Here is an 18,875-nt window from a genome sequence, read left to right on the forward strand (position 1 = left end):
GTGTCTATGCATGAAATCTGCACGCTATCTTTGAGCTTATCTGGACTGTTGCTGGTTTTTAAATTCATTTGAATGATTTTATTTGTTTCTCTTTATATTCTTTTAATCATTTTAATTCAGCTGACAGCTGATTGTCAGCCGGGGCGCGTGCGTCTCTATCTTTTGATGTTTTGAACTCTTTTAAACTTAATTTCGCGTATGAATGTGTACTGTCAGTGATTTTCAGCCATGCAAACTTTGGGAACTCTCTTTTTGTGCTCTTCCTCTCGGTCTCGTTGTATCGTTGTTACTGTTCCCTACCTGTTGGGAAGCAGGTGGACGCGGAATTACCGGCAGAGCACACAGCAGAGAGTTTCTCCTCTCGTTGCGGACTTCAGTCTCTGGGATTATCCCCGATACCATCCCGAGGGCACTGCAGTATAACCGCCGGCCCGAGGCCTCGGAAAAGAGGAAAGAGAGGCGGCCTACGCCGGAGACTCGAAGCTTTTCGGTTGGATAAGTTACCACCGCTTCCCACTATACTGCCATCAAATGTGCAATCCATCCGCAACAAGACTGACGAACTGGAATTATGGACTAAGACCAGAGGGGAGATCAGGGATCATGTTTACTCGCTTTCACGGAATCATGGCTCACCGGCCAAGATCGAGACGAGGATCTGTCAATAACTGGGTTTGGAAGCCCAATTCGGCTGGACAGGTCATCGGAGACGAAGGGAAAAGCAGAGGAGGAGGGGGGTGTTTTCATATCGGTGAGCGCTATGGCAACATCATCACGGTCAGGGAAAAGTCTGTACCGCCGACATAGAACTGCTTTCCATCATATAACTGGTATATATTCACCCGCGCTGCTGCAGCAGCTGCTGCTGGTGCTGCTGCTCAGCTGATTGCAGACACTACGCACCAACTGGACGGAATTTGCCCCGACGCACCTAAATTCATTTAGGCGGATTTTAACCACTGTGATTTGAGTAGGACTATGAGAACGTATGAGCAATATGTGACCTGCGCTCCAACACAGAAAATGACCTCTGTTGATCTGTGTGATGGGTCAGTTGTTGATCTGTGTGATGGGTCAGTTGTTGATCTGTGTGATGGGTCAGTTGTTGATCCGTGTGATGGGTCAGTTGTTGATCTGTGTGATGGGTCAGTTGTTGATCTGTGTGATGGGTCAGTTGTTGATCCGTGTGATGGGTCAGTTGTTGATCCGTGTGATGGGTCAGTTGTTGATCTGTGTGATGGGTCAGTTGTTGATCCGTGTGATGGGTCAGTTGTTGATCCGTGTGATGGGTCAGTTGTTGATCTGTGTGATGGGTCAGTTGTTGATCTGTGTGATGGGTCAGTTGTTGATCCGTGTGATGGGTCAGTTGTTGATCCGTGTGATGGGTCAGTTGTTGATCCGTGTGATGGGTCAGTTGTTGATCTGTGTGATGGGTCAGTTGTTGATCTGTGTGATGGGTCAGTTGTTGATCCGTGTGATGGGTCAGTTGTTGATCTGTGTGATGGGTCAGTTGTTGATCTGTGTGATGGGTCAGTTGTTGATCTGTGTGATGGGTCAGTTGTTGATCCGTGTGATGGGTCAGTTGTTGATCTGTGTGATGGGTCAGTTGTTGATCCGTGTGATGGGTCAGTTGTTGATCTGTGTGATGGGTCAGTTGTTGATCTGTGTGATGGGTCAGTTGTTGATCTGTGTGATGGGTCAGTAAGGGGGGCTCACAGCTCCATACCCATGCCGTCCTTGGGAGCTTCCTACCACAGCAGCGTCTACCTCGCGCCAGCGTACAAACCCTCTTTTAGACGCGTAGAACATGAGGAGAGAACGGTGAAAGTCTGCTCAGAGGACAGCATCTCCTCACTTCAAGCATGTTTTGACTGGGAGTGCTTTCAGGAGGGGTCTGAGAACATTGAACTAGCAGACACTGTATCATCATACGTCACATTCTGTGTGGACATGGTTGTCCCCACTAAGACAACTGTCACTGTTCCGAACAGTAAAGCATGGGTGACGAAAGAACTTAAACCTGTCATTAACAAGAAAAAGAGGACTTTCTACACTGGGGACATTTGGGAGATTAAAGCAGCGTCCAAGTAAAAAATGAGATCAGGAAAGCTAAAATGAAATGTAGAAGAACAATACAGTGGGGGGGATCTTAGAGCCGCCTGGCGAGGAATTAAGTCAACGGCATCATTAAACCAGCAAGCTGAAAGGAGAATGCCTGTTACTGTTCCAGGGGTTGAGTCATGTGATCTTCCTAATGCTTTTAATTTATTTTACTCACGTTTTGAATCATCGGACTTCTCTGATAATATTTCTATGTTGAGGAACACTCTGGTTCATAATAATGACCTAATGATATCTCAGGAACGAGTAGCATCCCTGTTTAAGAAGGTCAATATTAGGAAGGCTGCTGGTCCTGATGCTGTTTGTGGGCGCACATTACGCTTCTGTGCAGACCAACTGAGTGCAGTATTCACCGGCCTCTTCAATATGTGTGCAAAAGAAGGCCATATTCCCCAGATATGGAAGAGCTCCACCATAATTCCACTAGCCAAACTAAATAAACCCAAGGAGCTGAAAGATTTTAGACCAGTTGCTCTTACGTCCTTGGTGATGAAAAAATTTGAAAAAATCCTTAAAGCTGAAATGATGTCCTTGGTCACTGGAAAACTGGATCCATTACAGTTTGCTTATCAAACTGCTAGAAGTGTGGAGGACGCAAAACGTTTTATTTTAGATACAGTATACAAACACTTGGAGAAGCCTGGGTCCCATGTTAGGCTTTTATTTGCAGATTTTTCTTCTGCTTTTAACAAAATGCAGCCACATATCCTGATCGAGAGACTAACAAATGATTTTCAGGCACCGAATCAACTATTGCTGCTACTTTTACATTTTTTAACAGATAGAACACAGAGAGTTTTTGTAAATGGTCAGTTGTCCCAACCTATTACTTCAAATACTGGCTCGCCGCAAGGATGTGTACTCTCTCCCTTGTTATTTATTTTGTACACAGATAGCTGCAGGTCTTCCCAACAAGGAAGCCCCCTAGTCAAGTTTTCAGATGACACTGCACTGTTATCTTTATTCCGAGGTCCACATTCCAGTCATGGGCTAGCGTTGACATCATTTGTGAAGTGGTGCGACAATAATGTTTTAGATTTAAATGTAGCCAAAACAAAGGAGCTCATAATTGATTTCAGGAGGGCAAAGGCAGAACCAATAGCAAGTGTCATACATGGGGGGGATGTGGAAATCGTTGATTCTTACAAGTACTTAGGTACAATATTTGACAGTGAGCTCAAGTTTCATGTAAACACTGAGACAACAGAGAATTCATCTGCTGAGGAAGCTTAACTCCTTCAGTGTCTCTAAAACCATTTTACGTAACTTTTATCAGTCTTTTAACTTTTTCTTTTTTATGTTGGTACAATAGCCTATCAGTCAAAGACAAGAACAGTCTCAGCAGCATTGTTAACACTTCATCAAAGATGATTGGATCACAGCTAAACAGTCTGAGTCCAAAAGGCTAAAAGTATCATCAGTCAGCCTGATCATGTTTTAGGTGGTGAATTTCCATTAATGCCCTCTGGGAGGCGCTATTATTCTGTCAGGACAAAAACCAAAAGGTATTTTGGATCCTTCATTCCTACAACCATCAGAATATTAAATAAGGTGTAGGGATAGAGTATATTACTGACAATTTGATTTACTGAGCGCTGTTCATCACTGACAGGACAGGGTGTTTGACTGTATGTGTGTGTTAAGATGTATATGTTTTATCTATCTATTTCTCTTATTCATACTTTAATGTTGATTGATGGAGACTGGGACTGCAAACCTAATTGCCCACTGATGGGATAAATAAAGTTTTCTGAATCTGAATTCATTTATTTGTTTCCCTTTATATATTTTAATTATTTTATTTGTTTCTCTTTATATTCTTTTAATCATTTAAAGGAGAACTCTGGTATTTTCAACATTAAGCCTCTTTTCTGAGTCGTCTGCAGTGTTTTAGAACCCCCCTCACCGCTTTTTTGATGTTTACTGCTGTCTCCGGTATTTGCCTAATTTTGATTCTTCTCAACCTGCTTCAGAACGGCAGGTCATGTGCATGTCCTAAAAGGTCCGTAAAAGCACAATAAACGTCCGTTTTCAAAATCATCAACTCACCGGAGTGGTTACTGGTGTGCACTGGTAATCCATATCACATTTCATGGCGAAAAGTTGCTTCTGTCGTGTTTTATTTGGCAGCTCGTTCATGCGCGCACTATTTTCTTAGCGGTGGCGGAGTGATATCAACGAACATTCAGTACAAAATGTCAAATAAAACACGACAGAAGCAACTTTTCGCCAAGAAATTTGGGCCATTCAAGGAGGAGGTGATGACAAATTTCAAACCAACACAAATAAAATGAAATGACATGTGATGTTTATTCATCATTTCCCCTCTTTGTATTTTTGTAAAACACATTTCAAAACTTTTAAATGAACGGAGGTAGTCGCAGTACTCTGACTCCTGAAATAACCCGGGCATCAAAACAAAAAGTGCACATCAGTGGTGATGAAATGGTTTTCACTTTTGAATGAAATAAACATCTGACATAAGAACATCAAAAAGTGCATTACAAACGTCTCTAAATAAATAGAACCTGGGGTAACAGCGACGCTATTTTTCACTTAAAATACTAAAAAGAATATTTTGGTGACAAAATGTTGTCTACATTTTTAAATGAAATCAAAGTAACATCCTGGTCATATCTGACCGTAGCACATCACCAGGTGTGTTTAACTAAAGAAAAAAAAACCTTTGGCGTTGGGGGTAAAATAAAACGGCGTCTGTCCGCCCAGGCGGGTTAAAACGACGGTTTCATCGTCAGTTTTTCGTTTGAGGGTTGAGAGAGACGAACTTTTTCAGTTGGAGTTGAGCTGCTAACTTGGTTCTCTCAGTAACTTTCAGAACAACGCGCTACTGTAGGAATTTTGAGCTAATTTTCACGAACTGTGTTTTTCATGGTTTTTCTCTGCTTTTTTGGCTGAACCACAAGTTGGGCCACTCGCAGAGCCGGCCCAAGGCATATGCCAACCATGCGGTCACTTAGGGCCCCCACGCCACCAGGGGGCCCCGAGAGCAATTTTGAATTTAATTTTGATTACAACTTTATTTTTCTGTAAGATAATGTGAATGTCATTTGATTCTATTTTGTATTTGTATTTTGAACATTTTGCACACCATTGCACATCTGAAATAAATTAAACATTTTAACGTGTTTACTATAAATGCAGTCTCCAGCCTGCTGATGTTACTTTCAAATAGTTAAATTAATGAGCCATACTTATACATCTCTCTTTATGTAGAAGTTAATTAAACCATATTTATGAGTTTGCTATCCCTTTAAGGTTAAAAACAAGAATGACACCTGTATAATGTAAGATGATTACAAATAATGCTGATGACTGTGGGTCCGTTACACACAGAACAGTGTAGCCTGTGGAATAATGAGGCATCTGGAGCTGAGGTGATGGTAGGGGGGCCCCAAATGAAATTCTGCTTAAGGCCCCATAAAGGCTTGGGCCGGCCCTGGCCACTCGGGTATTGCTTCTGGGCCCGCGGGCCGCCATTTGAGTAGCCCTGTCCTACATTCTGCACAGTGACACTGAGGACCTAAAATTTAAAAAGGAGGTATGGTCTGCATTCATGCCAAAGCCGGCATAAAGAGGTTCTTCGGTGAACGTGGTGCTGAAGGTGTGGAGGTGGATCAGAGTGTCGGAGGAGACTCTGTAGAAGGACAGAGTGCCGGCCGGGCGGTCCACATACACTGCTGCTCTGTTACCGACAGAGGAGGAGAAGCAGGGGAGTATGGCTTTAGTCGAGTTGTTATGGAAGACAGCGTAGCCGGTCAGACTGCATGCCAGACACCAGGACTGATTGTTTCTCCCAAACTTGGAGGCACGTCCTTTCCTGCTGATTCCTCCGTAGCTCACAGCTATATCAGCCTCTCCTCTCCACTCGACCTCCCAGTAGCAGCGACCGCTCAGAACATTTCTGCACAGCAGCTGAGGCCAGCAGTCGAATCTGTCCGGGTGGTCAGGACATGACTCCCACCCCGACAACTTCACTCTCCTGTTGTTGTGAGACAGCTTCAGTTCTCTGTTTGCTGTGTTTGGGTCCATCTCAAGCTCACAGGCATCTGATGACAGAACCGGAAACAAAAGTCAAGACCACATTCACCCCACAGGTCTGATTATCTCTGCCTGATGAGTCAGCAGCTCATCTATCTGACGGCTGCTGAGGTCCCACCCATGAGCAGCCGGAGCAACAACTGTAAGAGGATTTGGGTGAAATCCAAGTCGTACATTCCAGTGAACACATTCTGGCCTAACTTTATGAATTAAAGAAAAACACTTACACTTCCTCAAACCAAATTTGAGCCTCTGCTCTCCACAGTGGTCCAACCTAGGAAAGAAACCACAGTCAAACCAGTGCATTGACCAGATCACTTAGGTTTAACTGGGCAGCGATCTGATCCTGAAGTATAACCACCACCTGGTCTACATGTGGAGCACAGGAGGAGCTGAAGCCAGCCCAGGAAAATGAACTGCCTGATCTACATCAGTGTGTCTTTACGATTAGTGTCTGGTTCGTCAGTCCATACCTGAGAGTGTCCAGCCTCCACCGTGGATCCTCCAGTCCGGCTGAGAGCTGCTTCGCTGCTGAGTCTCCTGGATGGTTGTAGCTCAGGTCCAGCTCTCTCAGATGGGAGGGGTTGGAGGTCAGAGCTGAGACCAGAGAAGCACAGCCTTCCTCTGTGATCAGACAGCCCGACAGGCTGCAGGGTTACAAATAAGCTTTGATTTTCAAAACCGAAAAATCAAATTAACTCTTAAGAATGCAAATATTTCTATTCAGCTTGAAATGTGGTAATTCAGGTGGCTGAATTATCTCCAGATTCTTTTCTGACTCAACAAGGAAGACAAAGTGATGTAAAATACTATAAATACATGTGAGTACATACACTATATTACCAAAAGTATTGGCTCATGTGCCTTTACACACATATGAACTTTAGTAACATCCCATCCTTAATTCTTTGGGTTTGATTGATAGATAGATAGATAGATAGATAGATAGATAGATAGATAGATAGATAGATGGATAGATAGATGGATAGATATATGGATAGATGGATGGATAGATAGATAGATAGATAGATACTTTATTCATCCCAATTTGGGAAATTGTTTTGTTGCAGCAGCATACAGTAAAGATATGAAAACAATTAAAGTAAAAACAAGCAAATAGAATAAAATAAATATAAAATGAATAAAATAAAATAAAATAAAAATAGTGAATAAATATTCGCTATATACAAATCTACAGTATTTTTATTTTTTTCTTTGTTATTGTTTTTTAGGAGAGACTTCAAGCCTATTGAGCTTGAAGTTCTCTTCCAGCCAGAGGGGAGGTGTTGAAGATGGTGATGGCTGCTGGTAGGAAGGATCCATCACCATCTACAACACCTCCCCTCTGGCTGGCATAGGACGTCGGCCCCCCCTCTGCAGCTATAACAGCTTCAACTCTTCTGGGCAAGCTTTCCACTGTAACAGGTCCTCCTCAGCTGGGTGGGTGGCGGGAGTTTGGGGGAGGGACCCAGTCTCATCCAACGCCGTCTCCTTCTCATCGCAGACGTTGTGCACGGGTGAAGCAGCGAGTCCCAGACGAGCGTTTCCCGGAGGCGGCATGGTCCTGGAAGGTTGACCAATAAGCTGGGGGTCGAGGATGTGACGAGCAGGAACCCAGGACCTCTCTTCTGGACCATAACCCTCCCAGTCGACCAAATATTGGAGACCTCGATCCCGGCGACGAGGGCGCATCAGGCGCCGAACAGAGTAGGCAGGATCTCCATCAGTGAGTTGGGGAGGTGGAGCTTTCCTTGACTGGCTTCACTCTGGACACCTGGAATGTAGGATGGATTCGCACAGATTGTAGAGTCTAGAGTCTACCGCTCTGGAGTCCAGCGGCGGCGTGCTTTACACCGCTGCATCCGACGCTTTGCATTGCACTTGATGATGTATGGCTTGGATGCAGTTGCCATGGAAACCCATTCCATGAAGCTCTCTACACACTGTTCCTGAGCTAATCTGAAGGCCACATGAAGGTTGGAGGTCTGCAGCGACTGACTCTGCAGAAAGTTGGCGACCTCTGAGCACTATGAGCCTCAGCATCCGCTGACCCGCTCTGTCACCTGGCCGAACCACTTCCTGGTTGCTGCTCTGTTCCCAATCTCTTCCACTTTGTTATAACACCACTGACAGCTGTCAGGGTACCACGCTGGAATTCACTGAGCTCCTGAGATGTTCACAGATGTTGGTAGAAGCAGTCTGTATGCCTAGCTGCTTGGATTCATACACCTGTGGCCAGGGGCGCCGCTAGGGATTTTGGGGCCCATGAAAATAATTTTTACTGGGCCCCCAAACAGCCGGCCAGGAGGTTGGCGAAAATTTGTGATGCTATTTTACATAAAACTCTGCATTTTAATGGTATTTCTGACTATCGTTCCCATATTTGTGAAAAAAGAAAAACATGACAGTTGAGGAAGGTAAACACTGAGCACAAGGAATCCAATGGAATTCATTTATTTGCTGCAACTCTGATTCTAAACTCTAAATTAGGCTACCTGAAAAATACAAAACATAAACGTAATGTTTCCAAAACAAATAAAGTTATTGTTACCAGTAAATTGTAAATAAAATATATTTGTGATTATAAGTTAGTTAATAACTTAGTGTCATATTATTTTTTGTCAGTATTATAATTTTATTAGGGCCTCTCTGGGCCCCTCTTAATCATGGGCCCGTAGTCTAGAATAATTCTCTTTTTACCCCCCTTTTCGGCGCCCCTGCCTGGCCATGGAAGGGACTGGAACACCTGAACTTAAGTATCTGGATGGGTGAGTGAGTACTTTTGGTCATGTAGTGTATATGGAAAAGGGGAGTGTTAGAATCAAATGTTTCTTTTGATCACCAACCTGAGAGCTTCCAGGTTACAGGTTGGACTCTGCAGTCCAGCAGACAGAAGCTTCAGCCCTGCATCCTGCAGGTCGTTGTCGCTCAGGTCCAGCTGCCTCAGACTGGAGCTGTGGGAGCTGAGGGCGGAGGACAGAGTCTCACAGCTTCTCCACGACAGGCCACACCTCCCCAGGCTGTTGGGAGGCATCAGGAAACGTCAAGAAAACATGAATGTGTTCTGGGAGCTTCGCTTCTGCTTCAGTTCGGCCGATTGTTCCACAGAACCAGGCTCAACTACAGCCATGTTCTATATTTATATGTTCCAATTGTATTTTAGTATCAAACAGTTTTCTGTGTTTACTTTGAGTTCATTCTCTTCTAGTTATTTTTCCTTTATTTACTTTACGGCTCAGATGCACCATTTTGGACTGCTGTACATATTTTTTCCACTTTTTTTTACAGTGTATACCATCATTTATGTATATGTACATCATTATTCTCTAATTGCACTTTAACTGTAATCAGGGCACCACTGGAAAACGGAGCTTGCTCTCAATGGCTTTCTCTTTTGAATAATTGAATATAGAATCTGGGGAATTCATTTGACACCATACATCGGTTAGAATTTAAAACCTCCCACATCCACCGACTGACAGACCATTGTTAACAGCTTGGATCAAGTATGAATACAGATTTCAGAATTCCAATAAGAACTGCAGCTGCAATGATTCACTACCATAGCCTCGTTTCCACTATGCAGTCCGGTACGGGTCGGTTCAGTCCGGTACGGGTCGGTTCAGTCCGGTACGGGTCGGTTCAGTCCGGTGCGGGTCGGTTCAGTCCGATACGGGTCGGTTCAGTCCGGTACGGGTCGGTTCAGTCCGGTGCGGGTCGGTTCAGTCCGATACGGGTCGGTTCAGTCCGGTACGGGTCGGGTCAGAACGGTACGGGTCGGGTCAGAACGGTACAGGTCGGGTCTCTTTGGGGTCAGCTTGCGTTCCCACTGTACAAAGGGGACCCTCAGGGGTGGGCGGAGCCGAAGCGTAAACAGCAAATAACAACAAATAACAAATAACGTCCATAATGTGGAACCACCTCCAAGCTTCTTCAGCTTAATGCCAGGTTCAGATTCCATGGGACCGGGTTCCATGGTAACGGGTTCCATGGTAACGGGTTCCATGGGAATGGGTTCCATGGTAACGGGTTCCATTGGACCGGGTTCCATGGGAACGGGTTCCATGGTAACGTGTTCCATGGTAACGGGTTCCATTGGACTGGGTTCCATGGTAACGGGTTCCATGGTAATGGGTTCCATGGTAACGGGTTCCATGGGACCGGGTTCCATGGTAACGGGTTCCATGGTAACGGGTTCCATGGGACCGGGTTCCATGGTAACGGGTTCCATGGGAACGGGTTCCATTGGACCGGGTTCCATGGTAACGGGTTCCATTGGACTGGGTTCCATGGTAACGGGTTCCATGGTAATGGGTTCCATGGTAACGGGTTCCATGGGACCGGGTTCCATGGTAACGGGTTCCATGGTAACGGGTTCCATGGGAACGGGTTCCATTGGACCGCTACGCTTTGGTGGGAGTGGAAACACAGAAATAAGCGAACCGACCCGTACCGGACTGACCCGTACCGGACTGACCCGTACCGGACTGCATAGTGGGAACACGCCACATGAGACTCACACAGCTTTGTTGGAGGCTTTGACCACTGGCAGCAGCCTCAGAAGAGCCTCCTCTGAAGCAGAGTATTTCTTCAGCTCAAACTCATCCAGATGTTTTCCTGATGACAGTAAGATGAAGACCAGAGCTGACCACTGAGCAGGAGACAGTTTATCTGTGGAGAGACGTCCTGAACTCAGGGCCTGTTGGATCTCCTCCACCACTGAATCATCATTCAGTTCATTCAGACAGTGGAACAGATTGATGCTTCTCTCTGCAGACAGATTCCCACTGAGCTTCTTCTTGATGTACTTAATTGTTTTCCGGTTGGTGTGTGAGCTACTTCCTGTCTGTGTCAGCGGGGGTCGTAGGAGCCCCTGATTGGTGTGTGAGCTACTTCCTGTCTGTGTCAGCAGGCCTCGTAGGAGCCCCTGATTGGTCTGCAGGGACAGACCCAGGAGGAAGCGCAGGAACAGGTCCAGGTGTCCGTTTGGACTCTCTAAGGCCTTCTTCACGGCGGTTTTGTTGACCGTGACTGCAGAGGTTCGGTTGGAACACACGAGCAGACTCAGCGCCGTCATTCTCGGCGCAGACATCACGTTTCTGTCGTTGGCGAGCAGTGATGTCATCACATGGACAGCAGCCAGGAATGCGTGAATGCCCGGGTGAGCGAAGCGGAACATATTTTTCGGCCTTTTGTGCTTCCTCCTCCCACAGGCCTGAGTGAAGATGTGGTTGAAGCTTGCCGCGCACTCTGCCGCCGCCGCCGCGCTGATGCGGCTGCGCCTCAGCTCCTCCTCGCCGAACAGCGAGTTGTTCCTCTGCAGCTGATGGAACGCCAGCTTCGCCAGTGACCGGATGCATCGGACGCAGTCCAATGGGACGCAGCGTTTCTGTGCCTGGTGGATCTGAACCACCAGGAAGTGGATGTACATCTCAGTCAGGGTGCTGGGCAGCTCTGCTCCCTCTCTGGTTTCCAACACATCCTCCAGAACTGTAGCAGTGATCCAGCAGAAGACCGGGATTTGGCACATGATGTGGAGGCTTCGGGATGTCTGGATGTGGGAGATGATCCTGCTGGCCTGCTCTGAATCTCTGAATCTCTTCCTGAAGTACTCCTCCTTCTGTGGGTCAGTGAACCCTCTGATCTCCGTCACCATGCCAACACAGCCAGGTGGGATCTGATTGGCTGCTGCAGGTCGTGTGGTTATCCAGAGGCGAGCAGAGGGAAGCAGCTCCCCCCTGATGAGGTTTGTCAGCAGCACATCCACTGAGGTGGGCTCTGTAGCATCGGTCAGGGGCTCCTCGTCGTGGAAGTCCAGAGGAAGTCGACACTCATCCAGACCGTCGAAGATGAACAGAAGTTTGACTTCCCTTTGGTCACAGCTGGAGTTCTGCAGCGCTGTGAAGACGTGGTTCAGAGTTTCTTCTTTGATGCCACAGCCGGGCAGGTCTGCCACACACGTGTGAATCAGCTCTGCCAAACGAAACCTTTCTCCTCTCCATAAACTCAGCTGCAGAGCGGTGAAGGGGAAGATCAGGTGGAACTCCTGGTTGGCTCTTCGTTCGGCCCAGTCCGACAAAAACTTCTGCACCAGGAAGGATTTGCCCGTTCCAGGCCCCCCATTGGTCACCACAGTCCTGAGGGCGCCGCCTGCGGCGGACAGCCGCTGAAGGATGTCGCTCAGTTTGAGCGGCTGCTCCGGATCTGCGGGCCGAGCTGCTTCCATCGCAGTCCTGACCTGAGGTGATGTGACGAACAGCTGTGGGATGGTTTCAGGCGAAGCTTCCTCCTGCCGCCTCATCTGAGCATCACGCGCACATCTGAGCGCGCTCTGCAGGTGGGACTGCAGCGTGGCCGGGCACCGAGTGTTCGGCGTGGGAGGCGGTGATGGCGTCTTCACATCTGCAGACAAGAAAAGGACGAAACGGTGAAGACTTTAGTGCCACATTCAACAACAAAACAGAACAAAACAAAACCCGGTAAGAGTAAGGAAAGAAGAAAAAACACCACCAAGAAGCTAACATGGAGGGGGCGGAGCTACCGACCACCAAGGGGCGGAGCTACCAACCACCAAACACCTCCATCAGATGTGTTCCTATAGAACCTAGAACCCAGAACAGAAGGAGCTAAAATGGTCCCTAGTTCCCAAGGGCCGTGGTCAGGGCTGGACTGGCTATCTGGCCGTTCGGGCATATCCCGAACGGCCCTCCCGCGATTTGGGCCCTCCGGGCCCTCCGAGGGCCGTAAATAAAATATACATATATATATTATATTTTTTATTGACTGCGACGGTAAAAAAATGACACGTCGGGGCCCATTGGATGTTTCTCCTGACGCACAGAGCTCTAGTCCAATGAGAATGCTTAACGTTGTCAAAGGCCCGCCCCTCCCTACAGGCCCACTTGACCCAAGTCATCATCATCATTATAACCCCAAGTTTAGCTGACTTCACTTGGCTATATTCGGCTAAAGCTCTGGTGGATAAAGAGGACGCGAAATGGAGAAACAAAAGAGTGGCCATGACAAACGTAAAGAAAAGAGAAAACAAAAACCAAGAGACGACTCTCTTGGTAAAATGCGCTAAAATCACCGATGTGTTTTTTAAAAGCACAAGCTCGAGCTCAGGTTCGGTTAGTGGGGCCGTGGGAGATGCGGAACCTGGCTGCTCGACCTCAGGTTGGGGCAGCAGTGGGGCCGCCGGTACATCATCAACGAGCGCACAGGTGGTGGAGAATGAACAGGAGGAGGAGGAGGCGGAGGAGATGGTTCCAGCTGGGGAACCAGAGGAGGAGGAGACGGAGATAGGAGACGTGACCCAGCAGGGAGAGATTGAGGTTAGAATTCATCTCAACACACCCGCTAGCCAATGCAGTGTAGCTATTGGGCGCTTCAGCGTTTCGTTTCCCATTGCCTGAAAGTTTGAAACCGAGACCAAGTTGTCATCCTGACTTCATCAAATCAGTCACAAAAATACCCATTTGGTATAATTTTTTTTGGTTTTGCTGTGGAGAAAAAAATGACGTGTCCGAGAAAAAAACACACAGACATAAGCACTATCTTAGGCTCTTTTGATCAGTCTGCATTACAGTTTATGCCTGGGGGGCGGGGGTTAACATTCCATTCAGTAAGCTCACTGACAGTATCTGTGGACTGGAGCAATTTTGAGCAATATAAAATAATTGAACCCAGGAAATTATTACTACATGTTTAATTTGATTCAGTAAGACTTAGAACATACAACAGTGTGTGTGTGGTGCTGGTGCTCCTTTTCTATACAGTGTTGTGTGTGTTGGTGAAATATTGCTTTGCTTATCCCTGGCTTGGGTCTGTGGGACCCATTTTCAGGTTTTGCTGAAGGAAAATGGTATGAATACTTTTTTCACAATGAGATTCACTGGCCAGGGCTCATCATCTGGAAAATAAAGTTAGTTATCCTCCTCTCTCTATCTCTTATCCTCAAAAACAAAGATACTCAGAACTTCACAAGCAGGATGAAGGGAACATGTGGGTGCACAGCAGCTTTTTTCCCCTCCTTTAGTCCCAGGTCCACTGGGCCAGAATATCTTCTATGTAACAAAAACATGAACACCTTACAAGGATTAAATGGAGGATTAATGATAATTAGAGAGAAGTGTGTGTATATATATATATATATATACATATATGCGCGCTGGGCCCTCAGTGATCAAAAAGTGCCCGGGCCCTTTTCAGATGCCAGTCCAGCCCTGGCCGTGGTCCCTAGTTCCCGAGGGCCGCGGTCCCTAGTTCCCGAGGGCCGTGGTCCCTAGTTCCTGAGGGCTGTGGTCCCTAGTTCCCGAGGGCCGTGGTCCCTAGTTCCCGAGGGCCGTGGTCCCTAGTTCCCGAGGGCCGTGGTCCCTAGTTCCCGAGGGCCGTGGTCCCTAGTTCCCGAGGGCCGTGGTCCCTAGTTCCCGAGGGCCGTGGTCCCTAGTTCCTGTATGTGCCAATGAGGGAAAAAACGGCCCCGTTCCTGAAAAGGTTATAGGAACTGCCAAAGGTTCCTTTAGTGGGGATGATCCTATAGATGCAGTATCAACTGCAAATGTCAAGAAAGGCTGCCAGACTGGATAGAATCTCTGAGCAGACCCTTGGAGAGAGTATCTGATCTTCTCCAGTTTAAGATGTTGCATAATCTCTTTGACCCAATGAGAATGCGTAGGGGGGACGAGGGTCTTTCCACCTGAACAGTATAAGTCTCCTGGCCAACAAGGTGCACTTAGAATTACTGAGACGTACACATTGTGGTGCAACACCAAATAGGGCAATAAAGGGGGAAGGATCCAATGGCTCTCCTAGCACTTTAGAGAAAGTCTTGAAAATAGAAATGATATAGTCTTGGACATGTCCAGAACATATGTAATAGACCTGCAGGAGCTTGCTTGCATCTATCGCATGTAGGGTCCAACTCTGGTTGTCTAATTCTAGACAACCTGACCTTCGACCAGTGAAGTCGGTGTACTACCTTGAATTGCACAACAGCATGCCATTGAAAAGATCTGAGTTTGAGTCATTTCTAGTGGAACACAATGATTAAACTGTTACCCACCTTAACTGTTGGAATAAAATGTGCTGAGCAGTTCAGAGTGGCCTCACCTGCACCTGCAGACTCAGGTGGTCCTTCAGCTGACCGGGGCAGTGGTTCATTAGGTGGTCCTACAGCTGACCGGGGCGGTGGTTCATTAGGTGGTCCTACAGCTGACCGGGGCGGTGGTTCATTAGGTGGTCCTCCAGCTGACCGGGGCAGTGGTTCATTAGGTGGTCCTTCAGCTGACCGGGGCGGTGGTTCATTAGGTGGTCCTCCAGCTGACCGGGGCAGTGGTTCATTAGGTGGTCCTACAGCTGACCGGGGCAGTGGTTCATTAGGTGGTCCTACAGCTGACCGGGGCAGTGGTTCATTAGGTGGTCCTACAGCTGACCGGGGCGGTGGTTCATTAGGTGGTCCTTCAGCTGACCGGGGCGGTGGTTCATTAGGTGGTCCTCCAGCTGACCGGGGCGGTGGTTCATTAGGTGGTCCTTCAGCTGACCGGGGCGGTGGTTCATTAGGTGGTCCTTCAGCTGACCGGGGCGGTGGTTCTTTAGGTGGTCCTACAGCTGACCGGGGCGGTGGTTCATTAGGTGGTCCTTCAGCTGACCGGGGCGGTGGTTCTTTAGGTGGTCCTACAGCTGACCGGGGCGGTGGTTCTTTAGGTGGTCCTCCAGCTGACCGGGGCAGTGGTTCAGCAGGTGGTCCTACAGCTGACCGGGGCAGTGGTTCTTTAGGTGGTCCTCCAGCTGACCGGGGCGGTGGTTCATTAGGTGGTCCTACAGCTGACCGGGGCGGTGGTTCATTAGGTGGTCCTTCAGCTGACCGGGGCGGTGGTTCTTTAGGTGGTCCTCCAGCTGACCGGGGCAGTGGTTCAGCAGGTGGTCCTACAGCTGACCGGGGCAGTGGTTCATTAGGTGGTCCTTCAGCTGACCGGGGCAGTGGTTCATTAGGTGGTCCTCCAGCTGACCGGGGCAGTGGTTCATTAGGTGGTCCTCCAGCTGACCGGGGCAGTGGTTCATTAGGTGGTCCTTCAGCTGACCGGGGCGGTGGTTCATTATGTGGTCCTTCAGCTGACCGGGGCAGTGGTTCATTAGGTGGTCCTTCAGCTGACCGGGGCGGTGGTTCATTATGTGGTCCTTCAGCTGACCGGGGCAGTGGTTCATTAGGTGGTCCTTCAGCTGACCGGGGCGGTGGTTCATTAGGTGGTCCTACAGCTGACCGGGGCGGTGGTTCATTAGGTGGTCCTCCAGCTGACCGGGGCAGTGGTTCATTAGGTGGTCCTTCAGCTGACCGGGGCAGTGGTTCAACAGGCGGCCTTTCAGCGGTTTGACCCCCAGCATCGTCCTTGATGATGAGCCCATCGTCTGCCCTGATAGGCTCATTAGTGAGCGATTGTGGAGAATGAAGCGCTGCACATACAGAGTGAAAATGTGCAATAATTAATGAAACAACCCACTGTAAGAAACCCAAAAGGTTAAAGGTGCCACATGAACCATCATTGATCTAAACCGGCTGACTGTGCGGTGTTTCTGTGACTCACCTGCAGACTCCGAGTCGCTGTTTGATAGTTTCTCCACCAGGTCGTTCCTCCTCATCCTCCTTAAAACCCTGGTGGCCACCTCCACACACCGATGGCCGTAGGCCTGCACCATCAGGTCCACCGTGTCCGGCTGGTCTGCGTTCTCCAGGTGGCTCTTGGGGATGGGTGGGAAGTCTTTCAGGAACTCGGCTTGCTGCAGATACCACTTGAATATCTTCAGTTCTCTTTCTCTCAGTTCCTCCAGAGACTCCAGCAGCTCTATTACTGTTGCCATGGTGTCCCAGTCGGAATCAGGATGAGACCTCAGCTCGGAGGACAATTAGTGATTCCACCCCATCGCACACATGTAGTCTGGATGCAGCGTCATGCCAGAACCTGTTGAAAAGCTCTTTATTTGTCATAAATTACAACAAAGATATCGAGCTTTTAAAGCTTCACTAACCCCTTAACGCGCCTATTGTCGCATATATGCTACAAACCGTTTGACTCAATCAACCAGCTGAGATAGCATCTTTATTCCCCCAATGCCGGTTAGTCCATATTCACTACGGGCCTAGGAACCTTCGACAAGCACTTGTTTCTAGTGGGACCGCAAAGTGACGGACTTATTTCCTGTTGCAGATTTATATAAATAAATATAGTTTCAGTGCAATCTGTTGGTTTCCTTAGCTAGGAAATTGTTTTTGAATTGGCTCTATATGAACTAATTGGATTATTTTATGAATAATTATGATTACAATTAATTAAATTCCAATTGGCTTGAATTGGACTTTATTATCTAAGTGCCTTGAGATGACATTTGTTGTATTTGACGCTATATAAATAAAAATGAATTGAATTGAATATGTAAAAAAAGGGTGAATAAAAAAACATTGTTTTTTCACTGTTATATTACTGTTGTTGTTGTTATCTTATTATTGACCATTATGCCTGTTGTTGCAAATAAGCAACATACCAAAATTTCTATTTAGTTTTTGTGCAAAAGTGAAATTAATAATCTCAGCATTATTTACCATCTACTTAAAGGCTAAAACACACACAAAACATTTTTTTATATACAGCTATATAAATTCAGGCGATAAGGGGCTAATATTGTTTAAAAACTTAACAATGAGCAGTTGAGACTCACTTTAACAGCTGTTCCATCCCCTCATAATGGACTCCAGCTGTGATGACTCGACAGGCCACAGCTGACCGAACGATAGGACGTCACATGACATCGCTCACATGACGTCGCTCAGATCCACCTGTGTAAAGCAACAACGTGAAATGTTCAGAGGAAGTCGAGATGCTTGTGAGAAAGTTTCAGGAAAGAAAGCTTTGACTTCATGTTTTAGTTTTTGATTCAATCTGAATCAAACATTTCAGAAGAAACACTTGTTCAACTCATTTTCAGGTTGAAATATCAAAGCTTTCTTCTGCACCTTTAAAGGGACAGTTCGCCTCTTTTGACATGAAGCTGTGTAACATCCCATATCAGCAACATCATTTCTGAACATCTTCTTACCCCCTGCTGCGTCCTGTGAGCAGAGTTCCAGCCTCGTTTTGGTGTTGATGAAGGTAGTCCGGCTAGTTGGCTGGGGTTTAAAAAATAAAGCGTTTTGCTTCTGTCCATATGGTCCTCAGAAACATCGGTCTTGATGGTCCTCAGAAAATAGTGCCAAGAGATTGTGAGGTCTGACTTTTTCCTGGAGAACCATTTTGTGATGCAAATGTATTACTCTGTTGAACGCATATTGTTCTGAGAAGCAAAACGCTTTATTTTTTAAACCCCAGCCAACTAGCCGGACTACCTTCATCAACACCAAAACGAGGCTGGAACTCTGCTCACAGGATGCAGCAGGGGGTAAGAAGATGTTCAGAAATGATGTTGCTGATATGGGATGTTACACAGCTTCATGTTAAAGAGGCGAACTGTCCCTTTAATCTCTGCTGATGATCCAAAATTTTGAATTTAATTCAGACTCCAGCTCTTTCCTGCACGCTGCAGCTCTAACCGTAGCAAACCGTCACAGCATCAGACCGATGGATTCTGGCTAAATAATCCCCACATGGCTTCAGATTTTACTCAGACTTTCTGAAACATGAGTCATTTTATATTTGAATCTTCTA

At 47.1% G+C, this 18,875-nt stretch overlaps 2 protein-coding genes across 2 annotated transcripts; both read right to left on the minus strand.

Annotated features, from left to right (window-relative positions):
* Positions 1–4,255: 4,255 nt before the first annotated feature.
* LOC142371631 (NLR family CARD domain-containing protein 3-like) lies at positions 4,256–15,829 on the minus strand. The gene is made up of 6 exons (XM_075454343.1): positions 15,292–15,829; positions 10,701–12,582; positions 9,027–9,200; positions 6,654–6,827; positions 6,408–6,454; positions 4,256–6,188 (listed from the first exon to the last, which is right to left on the minus strand). Exons 2-6 carry the CDS (start codon positions 12,479–12,481, stop codon positions 5,635–5,637), a joined length of 2,730 nt encoding a protein of 909 aa, XP_075310458.1. The 5' UTR covers positions 12,482–12,582; positions 15,292–15,829; the 3' UTR covers positions 4,256–5,634.
* On the minus strand, positions 12,489–18,221 carry LOC142371839 (uncharacterized). The gene is made up of 4 exons (XM_075454585.1): positions 17,893–18,221; positions 16,764–17,138; positions 15,651–16,632; positions 12,489–12,582 (listed from the first exon to the last, which is right to left on the minus strand). The coding sequence occupies exons 2-4, from the start codon at positions 17,035–17,037 to the stop codon at positions 12,489–12,491; spliced, it is 1,350 nt and encodes a 449-aa protein (XP_075310700.1). The 5' UTR covers positions 17,038–17,138; positions 17,893–18,221.
* Positions 18,222–18,875: the final 654 nt, after the last annotated feature.

Source organism: Odontesthes bonariensis, chromosome 21 (genome assembly GCF_027942865.1).
Source record: "Odontesthes bonariensis isolate fOdoBon6 chromosome 21, fOdoBon6.hap1, whole genome shotgun sequence".
Taxonomy (NCBI): Eukaryota; Metazoa; Chordata; class Actinopteri; order Atheriniformes; family Atherinopsidae; genus Odontesthes; species Odontesthes bonariensis.

Excerpts from the sequence above, each read along its gene's own strand:
- LOC142371631 (XM_075454343.1), bottom strand. The coding sequence starts at position 12,481 with ATGAGGCGGCAGGAGGAAGCTTCGCCTGAAACCATCCCACAGCTGTTC. Across the intron at positions 6,455-6,653 it reads TGGAGGCTGGACACTCTCAG|GTTGGACCACTGTGGAGAGC; the intron begins GTATGGACTGAC and ends TTTCTTTCCTAG. Across the intron at positions 6,189-6,407 it reads CAAATTTGGTTTGAGGAAGT|ATGCCTGTGAGCTTGAGATG; the intron begins GTAAGTGTTTTT and ends TTCTGTCATCAG.
- LOC142371839 (XM_075454585.1), bottom strand. The coding sequence starts at position 17,037 with ATGGCAACAGTAATAGAGCTGCTGGAGTCTCTGGAGGAACTGAGAGAA. Across the intron at positions 16,633-16,763 it reads CAGCGACTCGGAGTCTGCAG|CGCTTCATTCTCCACAATCG; the intron begins GTGAGTCACAGA and ends CTGTATGTGCAG. Across the intron at positions 12,583-15,650 it reads CCTAATGAACCACCGCCCCG|ATGTGAAGACGCCATCACCG; the intron begins GTCAGCTGAAGG and ends TCTTGTCTGCAG.